Genomic DNA, 20530 nt, shown 5'->3' with positions numbered 1-20530 from the left:
TGCTTTTCCACTATCTGATATGTTTTCTATGCTAGCATGATATGATGTTAGGTGATAGTGGTAGTAGGGGGAATAGTCCCCATGTTACGGTTAGGTGACAGGGATAGGTTAGGCACCCCGGTATGGCCACAATGCCGGCCCAATAGTAGGGATTGTTTGTCAGGTAGTTGTCTTTGTGATAATTACCATGCTTTTCCACTATCTGATATGTTTTATATGCTAGCATGATATGATGTTAGGTGATAGTGGTAGTAGGGGGAATAGTCCCCATGTTACGGTTGTAAGGACCGAAGGGGTAGGTCGGGCACCCCGGTATGTCTAACAGGAGTAGGTTAGGCACCCCGGTATGCCTAGCAGGGTAGGTCAGGCACCCAGATATGCTTGGTAGTATGTTTATAGTATGGTATGTGGTATGATGGGGGAACTCACTAAGCTTGGTGCTTACGGTTTTCAGTTTTGGTTTTAGGTACCATAGTTCACGTGCTTACGGTTTTCAGTTTTGGTTTTAGGTACTTCCGCACCATGATGTTCTTGGGATTGTACTATGACATTGTTACTATTTGATGATATGGTTTTGAGACACGTGAACTATGGTTTTATGAAATAACGTACTTGATGATGTTCTTTTGCAAATTGTTTTTATAAACCATTATATTAAAAATGAAATTTTTGGTCTTGGATTTAGGGATGTTACACAAAATGGCTCACAGTCTCAAATAAAGCTCTAGGGTTTCGTGGATTAGGGTTTGGGACAGGGAAGCTGGAAATGAGGCCAAGGGGTGGGGTTAAGGAGCTTAAATATGGTGCAAAACCCCGAAATTAGGGTTTCACTCTGGCCGATCTACTCGCCGAGTCGAGGGCTCTTGACTCGTCGAGTAGATAGCTTAAACCCCGCGTATAGTCTGTCCTCTACTCGAAGAGTTAGGGCCACCGACTCGTCGAGTTACCCTTTCAAAACAAATAAATTAATGATTTAAATGCATACAAGGAACCATACGTTACATTAACTGTGATGAGACTTTTAGTCTTGTGGTAAAACCTTCTTCTATTCCCACTGTTTAGAGCATTGTTGTCACACACCATTGCCTATTCGACAGCTTGATGTGAAGAATGCTTTTCTTCATGGTCACCTACATGAGACGATTTATATGCAGCAGGCACCGGGTTTCCGTGATCCTAATAACCCTGATCATGTGTGTCTTCTTCAGAAATCTTTATATGGGCTAAAAGCCTAAAACAGGAACCTCAAGCATGGTTTAAGCGATTTGCTATGTTTATTACTCGCCTTGGTTTTACTAACGGCAAGTGTGATTCTTCATTGTTTATTTATAGAAATGGTGCTCATATTGCTTACTTGTTATTATATGTGGATGATATTATCCTCACATGATCATCTTCATCGCTTCTCTATTATCACTTCAGTTCTCGGATCTGAATTTGACATGACTGACCTAGGCGATCTTCATTATTTTTTGGGTATTTCTGCCAGACGCACTGGCGACGGCTTGTTTTTGTCTCAACAAAAATATGCCAATGATATACTTGAGCGCATCTCCATGGCTAACTGCAAACCAACATCTACTCCTACTGACTTATCGGCTAAGTTCGACGGATCTGGGCCTCCAGTAATGATGCAACTTTGTATCGCAGTCTGACTGGCGCACTTCAATATCTCACATTTACTTGTCCAGACATCACTTATGTTGTTCAACAGGTGTGCCTCTATATGCATGATCCACGGGAGCCCCATTTCACTGCTTTGAAACGCATTTTACAGTACATTCGTGGCACCACTGCTCATGGCCTTCAGATATACTGCTCTCCTTCTCGCGATATTATTGCATACCCCAATACTGACTGGTAGGATGTCCCGTCAACAAGCGCTCCACATCCATTTACTGTGTATTTCTTGGTCATAATCACCTATTATGGTCCTCTAAACGGAAGAATACTATCTCTTGCTCCAGTGCCGAGGCTGATACTGCACGGTTGCCAACGGTGTTGCTAAAACCCGTTGGCTTCATAACTTACTCCTTGAGCTACACTATTCTCTGCATCGTGTTACTCTTGTATATTGTGATAATGTTACCGCAGTGTACATGTCTTCCAACCTGGTTCATCATCAACGGACTAAACATATTGATATAGACCTTCATTTTGTTCGAGATAAACTTGCTACTTGTCATGTTAGAGTGCTTCATGTTCCATCCAAATCTTAATATGTCGACATCTTCACTAAGTTCTTCCTTCGATTCTTTTCCTTGATTTCCGGTCCAGTTTAAATGTTCGCGATGCTTCCCCCGTTCCAACTGCGGGTGGCTGTTAGATAGTTATTGTATTATGTTGTATTTGTTGTGTAGTCCATTTTATGATCGACCCTTTTATATTTAGTGGCCTTATGCATTGTATTTGTATTATATATATTTGAATGAATGAGAGATCAATTCATGGGAAAATATTATGTTTACATGGGGCTCCCGAGTTCTTCAGGAAGAAGGACCCCATTGCTAGAAGACGATGGCTGGCAGACATCGGGAATGCCTTTCGGACTAGCTTCTTCCCCGAGGGGTCGAAGGTCAGATTTGCATCTTGTCTTTTGAAAGACAGAGTCAGTGATTGGTGGGAGGAGGTAGACCATGATTTGGGAGGCGAGGCTATTGAGACAATGTCTTGGGATGACTTTGTTACGAGATTCAAGGTTGAATTTGCGCCAATGATCGAGGTTAAGCAACTGGCGAGGGGGTTTCAGGACCTTCGCCAGACTACTGAGACTGTGGCGGAGATCACTGCCATGTTCCGAGAGAGGGCTTTGTTGGTTCCGCAGTATTGGGCGGACGAGGAGATAAAGAAGGCCAGATACCATGATATGCTGAAGTATGAGATACATGAGTTTGTGAGTATTTTCAGTTGTAGGACATTGGAGGACATGATAGCTAGGGCTCGCGAGCGGGAGATTGATCTGGAGATAGTGAAGAAGTGGAAGTCGGTTCAGGCTCAGGTGTCAGAGGGCTCAGCGAAGAAGCCCAAAGGTTTTGATTCTTGGTAAAAGGGTCAACAAGGTCGGGGCTGTTGTGGCAAGTGCGGCAAGACACATGATGGAGTTTGCAGGATGGGTGGTTCTGGCTGCTACAAGTGCGGCAAGACCGGTCACTTTAGCAGGGAATATATTCAGGGATCAGGTCTGAGTGCCATTAGACATGCCATGAGAAGGAAGATTGTCTGAGATTGGAAGGAGGAGCGGTTGCATCCCCCGCTCCAACGACATCGAGGATCACTAATGGCTGCCAGGGCAAGGCGGATACGCCAGTAATGAGGAGTCAAGCTTTCCAACTAACAGTCGAGGAGGCTCGTGCAGCACCAGATGTGGTTACTTGTATGTATCTTTCCCTTATTTCATTTATCGCTTTGATGGTTATGCTTATTATATATATGATGTTATTTAGGGACGTTCCTGGTGAACGGTATTCCAGAGTTCTTTTGATTCGGGCACCACTCAATCGTTCGTATCTCTTGCGCTCAACAAGAGATTCGGTGACACTCCAGGGGAGCTTGGGTATCTGTTATAGGTGGAGATCACTGACGATCGTCCAGTGCGCGTATCGAGGGTTCATCAGGGTTGTGTTTTGGAGTTATTTCATGAGCGGTACCCGATTGATTTAGTTCCTATACCATTGCGCGAGGGCAAGGTAATCGTAGGTATGGATTGGTTGAGCCCTAATGGGGCGATGATTGATTGCCGGCAGCAGTTAGTTCGAGTTTGAACCCACGTGGGGGAGAACTAGTCATTCATGGCGAGGGTGTTCAGCGTGGGCCAGCTCTCTGTTCAGCCGCAAGAGCCATGGGATATCTACAGTAGGGTTGTTCTGGTTTTGTGGCTTATGTATTGGATACCAGAGATGAGAGGAAAAAGACGATTGATGATGTGCCCATCATTTGAGATTACCTAGATGTGTTCACGAAGGACTTGCCTAGAGTGCCTCTGGAGAGGCAGGTTGAGTTTCGTATTGATCTAGTTCCAGGTGCGGCTCCGATAGCCAAGGCACCTTATCAGTTAGCACCACCGGAGATGCAGAAGTTGTCTACACAGCTGCAGGAGCTGTTAGACAAGGGGTTTATCAGGCTGAGTAGTTCACCCTGGGAGCACCGATACTATTTGTGAAGAAGAAAGATGGCTCTCACAGGATGTGCATCGACTACCGGGAGCTGAACAAGTTAACAGTGAAGAACAACTAAATTTAGGGGTGACTTTTGACCCGTCATAGGACATTTTGTGAGTACAAAAAATTAGACTTTTGAGTTAATCATGAGAATGGACGACTTAGTGTAGTTTTCATATGGATCTTGTTATGGTTTTAACACGTTTATATACATTTTAGATAAGATGTCATGTACTCATGTTGGAATTATAATATATTCATAACAAGACGAGTTATGGAGGAGTTGGATGGATCTATTAATAACAATGTTATATGGGAGTATATTAATATATTATAGTGTCAGGTGGGAGTGAACAACGAATGAAGTTATAAACATCGTTATCTTCCTTATTTAACCCTTCCAACATTAAAGGTAATAAGCACAATTTAAATAAAAGCAACGTTTTTAAGAGACGATTGGCAAAACTAGAGGGAAGCCAATAGCGGACAATTGTAACTTTTATTTGCATATATAAGTGTTCAACAAAAATAGCTGAAAGCTTTTATAACATTTAAATTACATAAAAAGACTTATTAAAACACACCATTGATCTAAAAAAAATAATCAAGTAAATTTGAAAAATTATAAATAATTTTTTATTAAACACTACTTGAAGTAACTTGTAGATTTGAAACTTTTTGTTTTAGCTAAAATTAAAAACTTGAAGTAACTTGTAGATTTGAAACTTTTTGTTTTAGCTAAAATTAAAAAACACTATTTGAAGTAACTTGTAGATTTGAAACTTTTTGTTTTAGCTAAAAACAAGAAGTTCCTGCTAAGTTGTTTTTTTTTCAATTTTATTAAAAACTAAAAGGTAGAAGTTTCCAAAAACTAAATGTGGAACCAGCCTTGATCACTTGAAATAAAAATATTATATAAATATGCTTGTCTAAAATCTGAAACTCATCATTTCGTATATCGTTGTCATTCTCATAAATGTAGAAAAAGGTCGTAACGACATACTCACGTTTCTAGTGGCAAGTGGTCAATTTTGAATATCCTTCAAGATGTTCTAATTCTCAAATCAAAGTCAAAATCAAACACGTGTCAAGCATGAATATACATTGGGTTATTGATTGGGAAAATGACTTAAAAGATCCATCGAAGTTTCAAATTTGTTCAAGAAAAATCATTTAAGTATTACATGTTCAAAAAATACCATCAAATTAAGACATATGTTCAGAAAACATCAACGAACTACATATTCTGTTCAAAAAACATCATTTCTATGGTTTGGACTAAATATGTAAGTTAGAGATGGTGTTTTTTTAACAGAACATGTACTTCGTTGGTGTTTTTTGAACATATGTCTTAATTTGATGGTATTTTTTGAACATATAATACTTGAATGGTTTTTCTTGAACAAATTTGAAACTTTGATGGTCTTTTAAGTCATTTTCTCCAATTGATTTGGTTTACATCCCCGGTTTCAGTCCAAACCCGGTGTAAGTAAAAAATGACTGTATAATATGTCCACAGTGTCATACATTAATATAGTAATCGACGTGTATTTTTGTCATGAGCACATAGCACATGGAGATAAGAACAAAGAAATTCGTCCCTAAATTTCATAAAGGAATGTCTTCAAAATCATCTACAAGATAAACATGCAAACACATCTCTATCTTGATTCTTGAACAACTAGCAAAAAGATCTACAATGAAAAGTTTGACAAACAACACACCAAGACAAAGGACCTACTTGCCAAGTAGCACAACTATCAAGATGGTCCCATTGAAGTAAACCAATAGGGGCATATCACTCACAATCTGAGTTAAAGAAATCAGTATACCAGTTTGTTTGTTAACAGCTTCAAAAGAAAAAGAACACATAGATTAGACATACACAAGATAGATAGATCATAGATATGCAACTAACTCGAATGGAACCTCTAAAACTTCGATCAGAGGTTATTAATCGTGGTATTACTTAAAAGACCTTCATACAAAATTTATCACAAAAATCATTAAAACCATCAAGGAACACTTAGATTATTGGTTAAGAATCACATAGATGAAGGAAGGATTGATTCAATATTCATTTAAGTATACACAAAAAGGGATTAAAAAAGAAGAAGCTCATCAAACCACTGCTTGGATAATCTCCAACGAGTACAGAATTTCTATTTATCGTTAGAAGTCATACGATGCTGATAGGCTGACCAGTCTCTCTGCTGCGTTGTCATGTTATATGGATACGAATGGGACTCAAACCCATGGTGGTAAGCACCTCCACCATCACCACCTGCAGAATTAGGATCCATCTGCGGTGATGGATAAGGCATGGAAACCATCTGTGAGTGGTAATGCATCGGAATAGCCCCTGGAGCGTGATGATGCCCATTACCAGTACCACCGGCGCCGGATTCGTGTAAGTTCTGAGGAACCGGAGTTGAAGCGAAAAGGTGATCCGAAGACGAAGGACCTTGGATATGCATCCTCTTCAGATATAGCCTGTACTTCTGAAGATGACTCGCGACGTTCTCACGCGTCAATCCTTCAACATTCATCCACTGCATAATAGTTTTGGGGACGGCGTTCTTCACGCCCAAATGCCCTACAACATCAACGAATCGTTTATGTAATTGAGGCGTCCAGGCCAGACGAGGTCGCTTGGATGCCCTAGCCGAAGAATCATCATCCGCTAGCAAAGCGGAGTCGATTTCCTCTCCAGCTCCACCGCCATCATCGACTCTCTGTAATTTCTGCAAATCCGAAGCACCGCGGGTTAGGTCGGTGGTTTCGTCGCCTTCCACAACCATCTCATCTCCTTTATCATCACCACACGACTTCAAACTATTCAATTTGTTCAACAACTGCTGTTCCAATTCCCCTCGGAGATTTGAAATCGTGTTCTGAGTTGCACGATTGACGTCAAACATACTCCGGTAAGGCTCCGGCGAGATGCTGAACGCCGACAAGAAATCAGCAGAGGTCATCGACTGTGATAACGGCATGAGATCATCTATGTTCGGCAATCCTGCCTCCCACTCCAGAACTCGACCGTCATGCTCATCGCCGCCACCGACATCGTAGCCTGTAATTCTCACTTCCTCTGCCATAAAGCTATACAAAAATTTACAAGTAAAATGATTTTTAGAGAAACATCCTACCCTTGACAACAATTATGAAGATTTGAGAGGAAGAAGCTGGATCCCAATCAACTGTTGCGAGATATTTGATAGGATGCGGGATTATTTATTGTTAAAGTCCACTTCGGGAAGGAAAAGTGAAGAGAAAAGTACCGACTTTTGATATTTTTGGCTAATTGGCTTGGCGGATTCTTTAGAATATATTTTTCTGTGTTTGAGTGAATTGTGGATTATATAGAGCTTTGCCGTCGATCTGGACGGTGGTTGAACAATCCTCTGCCATACGATGCGATAGCTTCTCATTATAATACAACTTTTATTATAGGAAAATTAGTAATCTAATGGTTATAAACAACCATTTTAATAAAATAATCAATATTCTTTTTTTGGAAAAATGATCGTTTTATCCGGAATATCATATTCCGGATTTGTTCAGGATGTATGATCCGGAATGCAATATCCAAAGTATTTATGATCTTGTTTCGAAGTGGGTGTCGGTTGGTGGGGATGAGGTCCCGAATCTGACACTCCGTACCTTCCGGACTGAAGTCCGGAACGGCCGTACATTCCGGAGTGGTGTTCCGGAGAGCTAGAATTAGGGGTTTTCTATGTTTTTCTTCCAAATATGCAATACATTTGTGTTTTTAATATATTTGTGTGTTTGATAATTTCCATAAACGTTCCGGAATGAGTACGTATACGGGTTTTTTCCGAGTTCCAGTTTCTAATGGAGGGCAATGGCAGCGTATCGACGGCTGTATGCAGTATCTTGCTCCGGATTACACATGCTTTGGTGTAGATATAAGCAATGATATCAACTACGTTGAGTTAGTTACGTTGGTTGCTTCCAAGTCCAGGTTACACACTAATCAAATTCGTCTATCTTTTCAATGTCCCGTATCAAATATAGTTATGCAGATTCTTGACGATAGTGATGTTAGATATTTTCTTAGTTTTGTTGATGTTATGCATCCCAATACAGTCAAATTGTTTGTTGTTAAGAATGTTATAGAAAGTGGTACTAATCGATTTGCCGGGGAAAATCTTTCTGGAAATGGTTCCTTCTTACAATGACCTTATACATAGGGGTGATTATAGGTCTAAAGGTAAGGCTGTTGTTAACGCTGACCTTACTGTTGATGTTGATAAATCTGCGAATGATGAAACAAAACTAATGATGTTAGTTGATGATGGTAATATAATTCCACATGGAGAGCCAATAAAACATTTTTAGAGTTACACTCAATTTAATATGGATGATCATGATGATGGATAGAAGGAAACTAATCCCTTACAACCCCGAAAATCATAACAGGAGAGGTTTTCTTTTTATTTTTCCGATTCTAACACAACCCACCCATTGGGATATGCCTAAACCTTTACCACTACTCGAATTAGCTCAACAAAATCGTAAAGGGGCCATAGACCCTATATGCATGCTTATATACATGGTCATTAAACTTTTTAGTCATTGAACGTTTTCGTGTTTGATTTATCTCTAAATTATTTGAAATTGTTTATATTTTACCCTTATGACCGGTAACAACCGATCATAAAGGTAAAATATGAATAATTTCAATAATTCATGGGTAAATCAAGCATGAAAATAAATTAGTGATTAAATATGAACAAAATTGAAAGTTCCTTACTCTCTTAAGCCATTATCCCTTTCTAATATGGAATAATACACTTGAATTTCACAAATTGTATTTTTCAGAAAATCAATAAACATATGATTTTAATCAAATATTTCAAGTTATATCACATAATTTATTTTTGCGCGATTCCTAATATCTAGATGGAAACATTCAAACACATAATCAAGCATCATCTTGGACTTGAATTTCCATAGTCAAACTTATTATCATATTATGTAATTAAACAGTCGATTCCAATCCCATGATCCCATTCCATCAGAAACCAACTTCAAAGAGCATAAGAGGTTCTGATTGCATTTGTTACACGAGACATATTTGAGTACCATACCCACAACAAAAATAAAAACTCAGACCACATCAAACACAATTTACCTCTGTGGGTGTTTGTTGAATAGTAATAGTAAGTATTAATAAGTACATCTCAAATAAGTCCCCATCAAACAAAATCACGAATTTTCTACACATAGCGCTCAAGTTCCAAGTTCCAACATTAGATCGATCAATCCTTCTACCCAAAATCCAACTTGCAAAAACCGTATAGAAACCAAAAGCATACAATCAAAATCTCTCTCCAAACCTGAAAAACAAGGCACCAGTCCCCGAATTGTGGTCAACAGCATACTCTGCACGTACCAAACCAAGCTTGGCTCCAACACCATATGAGGAGCCCTGACCCATTCTCCTGTACACCTCTGTTGGGTTTCCCTTCACATCCTTTGAGCTCCCCAAATCATTCCCATGCTCTGCAAATAAGTATACATGTGTGTTCCTCACTGGTATGCGTAGCTCAGCAGCAACCTGTATATAAATCAATTCCCATTTCTTATTTCTTCTAGTAACTAGTAATATGAAATGTAAGATAAGATAAGGAACCTCAAGGATATTTCTAGCAGCAGCAATCTCTCCCATGTTGTAACCCCTGACAGAGTAAGGTCCTCCAAGAGTGAAGGCATCATAACTTGGAAGGTCTCCTACACATCCCCCATAATGACCATGAAGAACAAGCACTGGTGGTGGGGATTTCCCAGCACCTTCTTCTACTTTCATCAGTTGGATGAATCTTGTCATTGTCAGCTGATGCCTATTGAAAATCGGGAACTTAGTTCCAATTCCCAGCCCTTGATCAACCTACAATTCCCAAATCCCAATATTTCAAAAACACTAAACAAACACACACACACACACACACTTACAATAACCCAAGACAACACTCACCTGAAATACATTCCTCTCCCCAACAATTGCTCCATTTACAAACTTGGTGTTGTCCCTTGTGATATTTGCTTGTGCAAATACCATTCGGTCAATACCCGTTCCACTCAGTGTTGTTGGAGGCCCATCTGCACTAATACCACCACTCGGCAAAACCCTCTGCCCATTTGAAGAAATATGACTGCTTTCATCACGTGTTGTTATCTCTTCCATTACAATTCCATATGTAAACTTGCTTTGTCGAGTGAAATTCTGGTCAAAACAACAAATGTATCATAACAACGACCACATAATTCAAAATGTAACATAACAATGTATATATATATGATTTACATTTACCTCAGTGATATTGGTTTTAACACCAGTTCGGTCAACCCATATAGGAGGAACCTCATCTACTCCTGGCCCACCTGTGAACACTGGACTCAGCTTTCTGCTGTTGAAGCAGCTTGTACGCAACGTACGGTTTCGGGAATTAGTTACTCCATCTAAGTAAGGATGCACGTATTCCAGCTTGAAAGCAAGATCATCCTGCAAACAAAATCCATATGTTTACCAATGTTCTTGACAAAATGTTGAGATCATTAACAAGACTTTACAAGCAAGGAGAAATCACCTGAGGATTAAGAAAGTTACTTGTGGTAACAGAGCCAAGAATGGATCTATTAAGCCCCTTGATGTTCCGATGTTCAAAAGAAACAGTTCCACCAGGCTGGATTGAAGCCTAAAACAATGCATAGCAAAAAGGGTATTTGATATAGTAGTTTGAAAACACAAAATTGAATGATAAAGTAATAGAATTTAATATACCAAAGTAGGGCGACCTCCACGTCCAGGAACAATACTCCATTCAGTACTGACTTCAGCTGATTTTTGTTCAAGTTCTTTAAGCTTAATCTCAACAATAATCCCTCCCTCGTTCTTCTCATCAGGTCGTGGATTGACTTCGATATTTGAAAACAAAGATAAGGAATTAATATTCCTCAATGCTTGTTTGCCGGCTTCAATGTTGAAAACATTCCCCTTTTGAAGCTGTAAATGACATTAGAAATGTTTACTACCACATCCAGAACTGATAAATGAATGAAAAGATCATGATATACAAACATATAGTGGACAAAATCGATGGTTAGAGTTACCTGCTTAGGTAGTTCTCTCCTCACTACTCCGGTTTGAGTGTTCCCTTCACATACATTTCCAAGTTTATCTTGGAATTGAATCACAACCCTTGTAATATCACCCTCAACCACCTCACAAACAACTTCATTCGTGTTCAAATTCCCAAAATTCACAACCTGAGCACAAGCATACCCTTCATCGTGATACCATTTCTGAACCCTATCACGAATGTTTTGCAACATCCGAGCACTCACATTCCCTTGCCCCAATATCTTCACGATTTCTCTATGGACTGTAGATGGCAACATACATGGCCTTGCCCTCTCCATTCTTCGCCGATAATCCCTTTCTTGGTTCCGCATATAATCAACCTTCTCTTTCTCAGTCATGTTCTCTTCTGCTTCAACAGCTTTTGATTGCGCCATTAACCCCACATTGATACACTTGAAGTACTCAGCCTCTTCCCAAGTGGATTCCGTAAATGATACGGTCAAACCAATGGTTCCATCGGGGTTGGTCTTCGCTTCTAAATCTACTTTTTCAAACATACCACAAGTAGCTAGGGTTTCAAGCTCCTTCTGAAGCTGAGGTTTGGTGTAAACGCCACCAGCCCTAAGAGAAACCATTTCAAAAAACGAATCCTCTGAACCTACAACTGCAGATTTGACTCTGTCAAGAAACTCGATCGCAGATAACTTGTACTTTTTAAATCCACTGAGTTTGTTCAATGGAACAATGATATCAGCCGGTAAACCATGAACATCCCATTCTGGAGATTGATTTTCATCTGCATTAGCAACAGGAGACAGCAGCCTCTTCCAAAACCCACCTCCACCTCCACCTCCACCACCTCCGCCGCCTCCACTGGCTCCACCGCCACCTCCTCCACCGCCGAAACCGAAGAGGGAAGAACTCTTGAACGCTACGTGAAATAAAACCCCAGCCGCGGCGGAGATGGCTAGATTCTTAACGGAAAGCACGGGGGTTTTTGATGGCCGGGTTTTTAAGGGTTTGTTAGGGTTTTGAGACGAAATTTGTTGGCATCTGATAGTGTTGGTGGTAACAGAGGCAGAGGACGGAGTACAGTGCAGTTTTGGACGGGTGCGAGTTTGATGGAGGCTGAGAAATTGCCCCGCGCCGGCGGCGAAGGATGCCATTGGAGATAAGAGTGAGAGAGAAGGGGTTTATGGGTGAGTTGGTGAGTACAGACTTCTCCCTTGAATCGGACGAGATTTACGATTTATTTGTAATGGAATTTGAAAAGCACATGTTTGCCCCCTGTGCTATGTCTAAAATAAATTTTAAACCACAAAACTATTCAAAAAGTACTTATTTTCGTCATTATATATTTTATTTATGGGTTACAAAAACAATATACACATGTATAAACAATCCCACATTCTTAATCACATTTAGTCAAAACTTAAAAAATGACAATGGCTGGACTGGAAAAAAAAATTACCATCGGTCAAAGGGTTTAGGTAGGATTACGTTGACCTAGAAACCTCTTATTTATTTTTTATGATAACAATAACTAATATTTTATATATGGTTTTCAAAAATAATGGTATTATAACAATTATAATGTTTTTGAATAGAATGCTCAGGAGAATTTATTTGATGAATATACACTTTAGATGAAAATATAGTTGACATGATTTTAGGAAACATTTACAAGGTTTTTTTGCGTTCAAATATAGTTAGACATATTATTTAATGCATATGAGAAACAGTTATAGCTAGGGATGAGCAATTGGTCAGGTTGGACCGAACCGAACTTGTTCCAATTATCATATAGCAGGCCGGGTATTGGTTCTCAACATTGACCATTTTCGATTCCAGGTTTTAACCGGTCCGATGCCACTGATTTCGGGTAAAGAACCGAGACAAATCTGGAAGGTAGGGAGACATAAATTTGTACTATTTTTTAAACTGTTATAACCTATTGCTTTGAAGTTTGAATGACATGATGTTTCCAACATTTAGTTTACTATTTTTATTTCATTTTGACTATAAAAACGCCTTATTTTGTTACATATTGAGTTAAAGACCCCAAAACATGGGGTATAAAGTTTAATTGTTTTATGTTTTAGCATTTTGTACAATCTGTCCTTTTTTTTAAAATTGTTATAACTCATTCCTATGAAATGGATATGACATGATGTTTTTTTTCCCAGCGTATAGTTTATTGTTTGTATATCATTTTAGAATATAAAAACACCTTATTTTGATTACATGTTGATTGAGATAGGCCAAGTCTTACACGAAATCAAAGCTAAATTTATGTTGTTTCAACATTGTGTTGAATTTGTCCTCTTCTTTACGAATATTTTAAGGTTATTTTTTTGTTGGTTGATTTATTTTTGACTAGTTCATTTAACACATGGAGCATTATCTACCTGTATAAATTGTATAAGAACATGTAACTATTCCAACCGGATATTTGACTGAAAACCGGCACCGACACCAATGTAATCTTACCTGTCCGGTTATGGGTTCTCGTATTTGGGCTTCATTGGGGCCAGTTTGGACTCGTTGCTTACCCTTAATTTAGCGAGCTCGAATTCAAGAGTTTATATAGCAATTATTTAGGAGCTAGTTTTGCCAAATCTCGCTTCCACGTTTATTTAGTACGTTTTGTAATCACAATTTTTCTTCTACAATTAAGAAAACCATCATCACACTAATTGTGGAACCATGATAAATTTTGTGTTTTGTATGTCTTTAACTTTGTGACGAATTAAATTCAGTTATTTTTTTCGTTGTTGGTTGTTCACCAAGGACATGAACCTTCATTACAATTAATTTCAACATGATTTCTATCAGATGTCAATAATTTTTCATATTTTATGCTTTTATTTTTATCCGCTTAATTAAACATGTGTCATGTAAGTCTAAGATATCTTTAAGTATCCATCAAATTCTTGTCTTCTAACACCTAATTCCATCTTTTAAGGACAGAATACCATTAAACAGTTATGTTGTCGTTCCTACTTCATAATACTTCAATGTGAAACTTGCCATGTGTTAGAATAAAAGATCAAAAGAGAGTGAAGATTGTTGCAAAAGCTAAATGTCGATTTGTGTACGAAATATGTAGTTGTAAGAACACAATACCATCGCATCATAACCAAGTGATCGTTGATCCAATATTATCATTTCATCTTTTAGAATCCTTGAGTTTTGAGGTCAAACAGTATTGTTTCCCTAGCATTTAAAATAAGATATCCCGCATGGATCCACATAATTGCATCAACGGTACTAATAGAGTCTCATCTTAAGCAGACAAAGTCTCATCCACCTGAATATATGTTGGATACTCATCTTTAGGTCTTTTAAAGAAACAACCAAAAACTCCACATATTTAACAATGACAATCGATTTCGCATACAAAGATATAACATCCGATTAGTTGCAATAGCTTTCATTTACATGTATAGCAAAATATACAAAAATAAGTTCTAATTCAACGATAACAAACGAGAACCGATAAAGTACAACGAAAGGAAGAAGAAAGCAACTATAAAGACCTCAAAATTCTGGATGCTGCAAGACTCCTATACATTCATTCAACCCTTTTTTGCCTACGACGATTGTTTCACATTTTGGTTTTGGCAGGAAGCAGACGCTGATGTCGCTGACACATTAGAAAGACGCGATTCAGGGCCATCACTGGGATCATGATCATAACCAGTCAATGAAGTCAACTTTGTATTATCAACAGATTCGACTGAAGAACGAGCCCCGCTATCTTGATTTGAATCGGAATCAACAACATTTGTAGTATCGGGTTCCGTGTTTGAAGCCTTGTTGTTACTTACCGGTGATTCTTCGGTCCTAAGCAATGAATTCACAGCTTCTTTCATCTTTTCACATTTGGGACTTATTGTCTGTGTGATCACTTGAGAAAGAGCTCTCTCGTCTTCTCCTGGTTCTAGCTTGTTCATCAAGTATTCCGTCACCGAAACACCTTTGTCCTTGTCCTGTGGTTCCATGCTGCTTTCATTGTTCTCTTTCGCTTCAGAGCTAGTTTTGGGATCGTCACCATCACGAGTTGCGGTGGTTTCCGGTGAACCGTTAGCAGTCTGTGGTGGTGACGGCTCGTTCTTGGATGGTGTATTTGTCTCGGAAGACCCTTTTTTAGTTTCTTGAGGCTGCTCTTTTGATGAATTTGTCTTCGTGTCTTCTGAAACCGAAGATCCAGACACTGAAAATACACATTTTAATTGTTAAAATCAGTATAATCTTTTCATGACATAACATGATTGGTATATAAATTATAGAGAATAATATGTGATTTAATTACATGGCGTTGGGGAACTAAAAAATTGGGGGCGTTGTTTATCATCCTTGACAGGACCAGCGGATCCTGGAGGAGTGGAGAAATTAGGGCTTCGCAACTCATTATCATCTCGACGTTTTCTCCCGCTTAAAGTTTTCTTTAATTTTCTGGCCTTCTCTTTCACCTTTGACAACACTGATTTCTTATGGTGGTTTCCACTTCCAGGGTCGTCGTTATCATGGCTCTTTCTTAGCTTTAATGAAGAATTAGACGACCAACTTGAGGAATCACCTACGTACGAATCAAAATTCAAAACAAATAAATTTAAAATTTCTCATTCCTTCCAAGATTCAGATTTCAGAAATGACCAAAATTACGAATTTACCCACCACTCTTGGAGCCTGGCGAGTTTAGGGGTCTTGGAGCATTCACAGCATCGATGGTCGTTGTTCTTCGCACATTGTCTGGTTGAGCCATTGCTTCTCCTTTCACAAAAGCATGGCTCTTTGTTTCTACGTTAACGCAAACACCAAATTTAACGACAAATAATTTTTTCGATTTTCATGCCACAATTTCAGGGACTTGTGTGAACATTACAGGATAATTATTATAGCAAATCAATGGATGTTGACTAGGTCCTGCAGCAACCGTATTCCCCCAAAATAGCAATCTTTTTTATGGTATATAGGTCTGTTTTTGTCATATATTGGATTATTTACAGTGATCACGACATGTAACTTGTGCAATAAAAGTTGTACATAGATCTTTGGCTCAAGAAAAAGGCACTGCTTTATGAAAGGTAAAACGCATCAGTAGCATTACAATTTACACATACACGAATAATGTACAACATGCAGAAAGCAACAAGAAAACCGTTATACATGGATCAAAATCTCATTTCAAGATTTTATTTTCGATTTCTTCCAAAGTCAACCCTTTTGTTTCGGGGACATAGAGTAGCACGAATCCAAGTGATAACAAAGCAATTGCACCAAAAAGGAGAAAAAGATTTTCTGCCCCAAGTAGCTCCTGTACAATTTACAAAAAAGATTAAGATATATGATATGAGGGGTTGACTTTGGAAATGTTGACTTTTGAGTAGGTAATAATAACCTTCAATGGAGAGAAAGCGAAGGTTACTAAGGCATTTGAACCAAAGTTTGTAAGAACTGCAAGACTAATTCCTTTCCCTCGTGTTCGAAGAGGGAATATCTCTGATACCATAAGCCAGCTTATTGGTCCAAAAGATATCTGAAAAATCCCAAATTCCAAGTTAAATTAACTCAAACATAAATAAAGCACATTTTGCAGATTAAAAAAATAATCTAAGAAAAGGGTTACCTGGTAGCATCCAACATAAAGAAGTAGAGCACCTACAGCAACTAAGGGGAACCCTCCAAGGAATTTGTAATAAGCCGAGAGGAGAAATAATGAAAGGGTCTGTAAAAGAAAAAAGTAAAGCACAAATGTATCATTAGGGTCTTCAGTTTTTTTACTTAATGAGCTTTCCCCATTAAGTCCTAACTTTTTCTTAAACATCATTTATCCACCCATGTGGGAAAAAAGAAACAGGGCCTAAGTCTAAAAAAGGAAAGAAATAGAGATGCATACAATTCCACTAATTCCTCCAATCAGCAAAGGTTTTCTCCCAAGATCATCAACCTTCAGAATCGCTATACTTGTCATCAACAGCTGCACAAACATAAGTTATATACACTTAGAAAACGGATGAATAACTTTTAAAACCATAATCCTAGATTTTAATGAAATTAACAACTGTTTACATGAAACAGCCAAAAGAAATAGCACCATACTTGCCAACAAAAAGCAAATTTATAATAATAATAATAATTGTTTCTTTTGCTCCAAAAGAACTCAATCTTGCAAAAAATACTTTTTTTTTTGCCTTTTTGTTTGTAATGAAAAGCCAGTATTAGATGTTTACATACCTTAAAGACACCGATAATGACTGAAACACGTGTAGCATCAGCAGCCGCAGAGAATCCAGCTGTCTTTTAGTCCACAATTCACAAACAAGCAACCACAACAATAAGCATACACACACACACACACATATACACATGTGTGTGTATATATGTACACATGCATATACATCTATTTATAGAGAAAAGGAGAGAAAAGTTCTGTATCAAATACCTGAAGAATTTGACCAGCATAGTATAAAACACTTGGTTGCCCAGTTATCTGTTACAATGAGATGATAGTTGGTAAACTTAAAGCAAGAATCATATGATTTATGAAATAAAAAGATATATAATTTATGAATGGAAAACAAGAGAAGTTTGAAGTATTACTTGTTGAAAAAGGACCAAACCTCCACCAATCACAAAAGCTTTCAAGCTCGTGCCTTGAAAAACCTCAAATATACTCCCTTCTGATTCCTCATCACTACCATAAGCAGATTTCAAAGTAACAAGTGTGTCCTCTATTTGCTTTTCAGAAACTTTATCACCAGAAGGCCTCCCCCTAAGTTTGCTTAATGCAACAATCGCCTGCTCTTTATACTCTTGCAAAGATGCCTTACCTTGAACAGCTCTTAAAAGCAACCATCTTGGGGACTGAGGTAGACCCCACACACCTAACCCCATTAAAAGAGCAATTGGAGCACTAAACCCAAACATATATCTCCAACCTCCAATAGCATCTATCTGAAAGCTTCCTACAAAGTATCCCAACTGTACATAGTATATACACCAATTTCACCCTTTCAAATTTGGTTACATGTGAAACAAAAACAAGTGATGGAGTGGAGTTTTAAATACCAAGATTCCAAGAACTATGAAGAGTTCTTTTAGAGATATTAAAGTCCCACGGATTTGAGAAGGGCAAGTCTCTGCAATATAAAGTGGAGCACCATGCATAGCCTGAAAAACCAAAACAAAGAGAAAATGTTTGATTTTTTTTAAGGAGGATTTGGATCAAAGGAAGCTAACTACTTACCAAACCAATGCCTAAACCATAGAGAACTCGACCTAGTAAAAGAACACCAAGACCTGGTGCATATGCTGTGACTGAACCACCAACCAAATATAGTAAAGCTGCTAATACAAGTTCACGCTTCCTACCTTCATAAATCAATAGCTAATGTTTCATAATCAATTCATTAACATTATTCATGTCAAATTGTGAGGGTGATAGTTTATTACTAGAGAAGACAAATACCTAGGAAATCTGCAATTGGGTAGACTAGAATAGAACCAAAAAGAGCTCCATATAGGGACCCAGAGACCTGCATTCAGTTACAACTTATTATAGATTAAGTAACCAAAGTATAGCTAATAAATAAATAAAAGTAAAACAATCATAGATAGCTACTCACCACAAGGCCAAGTTGAACAGCAGATAGATTGAACCATGTTGTGCCACTAAGCTCGGCTGACTGTAGAACAATTAAGATAAGTATTAAATTTAATTGTGGCGATTTTGAAATAATTAATATGTGGAGTATTCTATTGAATTTTCTTGTTGAAGAACTACAAAAAAGTGGTATGTAGATGATGAGATTGATACCTGTAAAGAGAGGGTAGCACCAGAGGTTGCACCAATGTCATATCCAAATAGTAAACCACCCAAGGCTGGGAATACAAACCTGAAAATTTTAGCACCAAAAGTTGCAAGAGAAAATAAATGAGGGTGGATTTGTAAAGACTCGGGATTTTATGGGAAAGCATCATTTCCATGTCTTTCTCCATAAAGTCGTTCTCTTTATGTAGATTAAGATTTCCCTTTCTATATATGGTTCCAGAATCCAGATGACCCAAAAAGATAGTTTTAAAGATATAAACGAGAAAAATCATAATTTGAAGTCGAAAAGTGAAAAGTCCCATGACAAAAGTTGGGACAAGTTAATCAATTTAGAGAGTTTTGCAAAAATTCATACAGGTAAGGAGTTTCCATGAAGAAATGATCATTAGATAACTGTAAAATTACCTACCTATGTTAAGTTTAAACGCCTAAACTTAAAATGATTATATGATATTGGATAATTAAAAGAAGCTAACATACGGCAAGATTACAGAAGACCAAGAGAAATCCTCTTGATATGCTTCTTCTCCAGCTGCTGAAGCTCTAACCTAGTTTAATGTCAAAAAAGAACGAAAACCAAAAATCAGTCATCCAAATTAAAGAGATGAGAATCAAATTCGGAAGAGAATGTGGGTTGTAGTTCAAACACCTTCGAATTAAGCTTTCTAGATGGAACTAAAGGCATGCTTTTGAACAACGGGCATCTGGATTGAGTGTTGATTTGTGAAAATGAGCTGCTAATTTGCGGAAAACTCAGCAGATAACTAGGGTTTGAAAAATGGGTTCTGTGAGATCGAAGAATCGCAGGGTCTCGGTTCTTCGAATGTGAAGGTAGGTTGAAGTCGTTAAACAGAGGTCGGGTTGAAGCAGTGAGCGCCATTTCTGCAGTTGGTCTGCGCAGAGATGAGTTTGATCATCTTGTGGTGGATTTGTAGCGACAGAATTTAAACTTTTGGATCCACCACATTAAATGTTTTTTAACTTTTGATCGAATTCGATTCCATGAATTGGAACAAACCAGAGAAAATATAGATGATCAAAAATTCAAAATCAATTAAGCTTAACCTGAAGGGTTAATTGCTAGTAACACAGTGACTTTTTGGAAATAAGGTTTCCTAATTTTATCATTATAAATATAATATAAAAATAGGTTAATTGTAAATAATGACAATAAACTATGTCATAATTTTATAATTACAAAGTACATAGAACCTATATTACTATAATTTTCTAGATTTCTTTTTGTAACGATTAAGTTTTGAAATTCATTTTGTTTTGATAAAAATAAGTAATTGCTATAACTTGGCTTGTAACATTGCATATATTGAATAATTATACAATTAGAGTGGATTTGATATTAAAACAAATAAAATTAAAGGACTTTAATAATAAAGTTGTAACCTTGTGGTTTTTTATATATTGTTT

At 37.9% G+C, this 20530-nt stretch overlaps 4 protein-coding genes across 4 annotated transcripts; all 4 read right to left on the bottom strand.

The window, feature by feature from the left end:
• Positions 1-6147: 6147 nt before the first annotated feature.
• Positions 6148-7502, bottom strand: LOC145112923 (transcription factor PCL1-like). Its single transcript, XM_079049037.1, has one exon. It carries the CDS (start codon positions 7256-7258, stop codon positions 6320-6322), a length of 939 nt encoding a protein of 312 aa, XP_078905163.1. The 5' UTR covers positions 7259-7502; the 3' UTR covers positions 6148-6319.
• A 1801-nt stretch (positions 7503-9303) lies between these two features.
• TOC75-III (translocon at the outer envelope membrane of chloroplasts 75-III) lies at positions 9304-12507 on the bottom strand. The gene is made up of 7 exons (XM_079049035.1): positions 11298-12507; positions 10969-11190; positions 10775-10882; positions 10498-10689; positions 10162-10410; positions 9820-10074; positions 9304-9744 (listed from the first exon to the last, which is right to left on the bottom strand). The coding sequence occupies exons 1-7, from the start codon at positions 12432-12434 to the stop codon at positions 9505-9507; spliced, it is 2403 nt and encodes an 800-aa protein (XP_078905161.1). The 5' UTR covers positions 12435-12507; the 3' UTR covers positions 9304-9504.
• Positions 12508-14683: 2176 nt separating this feature from the next.
• LOC145112920 (uncharacterized) lies at positions 14684-16154 on the bottom strand. The gene is made up of 3 exons (XM_079049033.1): positions 15949-16154; positions 15584-15850; positions 14684-15484 (listed from the first exon to the last, which is right to left on the bottom strand). The coding sequence occupies exons 1-3, from the start codon at positions 16034-16036 to the stop codon at positions 14862-14864; spliced, it is 978 nt and encodes a 325-aa protein (XP_078905159.1). The 5' UTR covers positions 16037-16154; the 3' UTR covers positions 14684-14861.
• A 170-nt stretch (positions 16155-16324) lies between these two features.
• On the bottom strand, positions 16325-20122 carry LOC145112918 (Major facilitator superfamily protein). Its single transcript, XM_079049032.1, has 14 exons — positions 19755-20122; positions 19586-19653; positions 19091-19169; positions 18900-18959; positions 18743-18809; positions 18521-18645; positions 18343-18444; positions 17875-18255; positions 17717-17764; positions 17509-17571; positions 17171-17251; positions 16901-16999; positions 16673-16810; positions 16325-16588 (listed from the first exon to the last, which is right to left on the bottom strand). The coding sequence occupies exons 1-14, from the start codon at positions 19983-19985 to the stop codon at positions 16454-16456; spliced, it is 1677 nt and encodes a 558-aa protein (XP_078905158.1). The 5' UTR covers positions 19986-20122; the 3' UTR covers positions 16325-16453.
• Between the last annotated feature and the right edge of the window lie 408 nt (positions 20123-20530).

This window comes from Lactuca virosa, chromosome 5 (assembly GCF_052849685.1).
Source record: "Lactuca virosa cultivar CGN04683 chromosome 5, Lactuca_virosa_CGN04683_v6, whole genome shotgun sequence".
In the NCBI taxonomy this organism is placed as follows: Eukaryota; Viridiplantae; Streptophyta; class Magnoliopsida; order Asterales; family Asteraceae; genus Lactuca; species Lactuca virosa.
The sequence above is the reverse complement of the archived record's forward strand: the minus strand, read 5'-3'. Positions and strand labels throughout refer to the sequence as shown.

Bases quoted from the DNA above. Each gene is read 5' to 3' on its own strand.
- LOC145112923 (XM_079049037.1), bottom strand. From the start codon at position 7,258: ATGGCAGAGGAAGTGAGAATTACAGGCTACGATGTCGGTGGCGGCGAT.
- TOC75-III (XM_079049035.1), bottom strand. From the start codon at position 12,434: ATGGCATCCTTCGCCGCCGGCGCGGGGCAATTTCTCAGCCTCCATCAA. The intron at 11,191-11,297 runs GTAACTCTAACC...TGTCATTTACAG, and splicing joins GGAGAGAACTACCTAAGCAG to CTTCAAAAGGGGAATGTTTT. The intron at 10,411-10,497 runs GTAAATGTAAAT...TGTTTTGACCAG, and splicing joins TTAAAACCAATATCACTGAG to AATTTCACTCGACAAAGCAA.
- LOC145112920 (XM_079049033.1), bottom strand. From the start codon at position 16,036: ATGGCTCAACCAGACAATGTGCGAAGAACAACGACCATCGATGCTGTG. The intron at 15,851-15,948 runs GTGGGTAAATTC...ATTCGTACGTAG, and splicing joins CTCGCCAGGCTCCAAGAGTG to GTGATTCCTCAAGTTGGTCG. The intron at 15,485-15,583 runs GTAATTAAATCA...GTGTATTTTCAG, and splicing joins TTTTAGTTCCCCAACGCCAT to TGTCTGGATCTTCGGTTTCA.
- LOC145112918 (XM_079049032.1), bottom strand. From the start codon at position 19,985: ATGGCGCTCACTGCTTCAACCCGACCTCTGTTTAACGACTTCAACCTA. The intron at 19,170-19,585 runs GTATGTTAGCTT...TAAAATTTTCAG, and splicing joins TGGTCTTCTGTAATCTTGCC to GTTTGTATTCCCAGCCTTGG. The intron at 17,765-17,874 runs GTAATACTTCAA...TCATTGTAACAG, and splicing joins GTTTGGTCCTTTTTCAACAA to ATAACTGGGCAACCAAGTGT.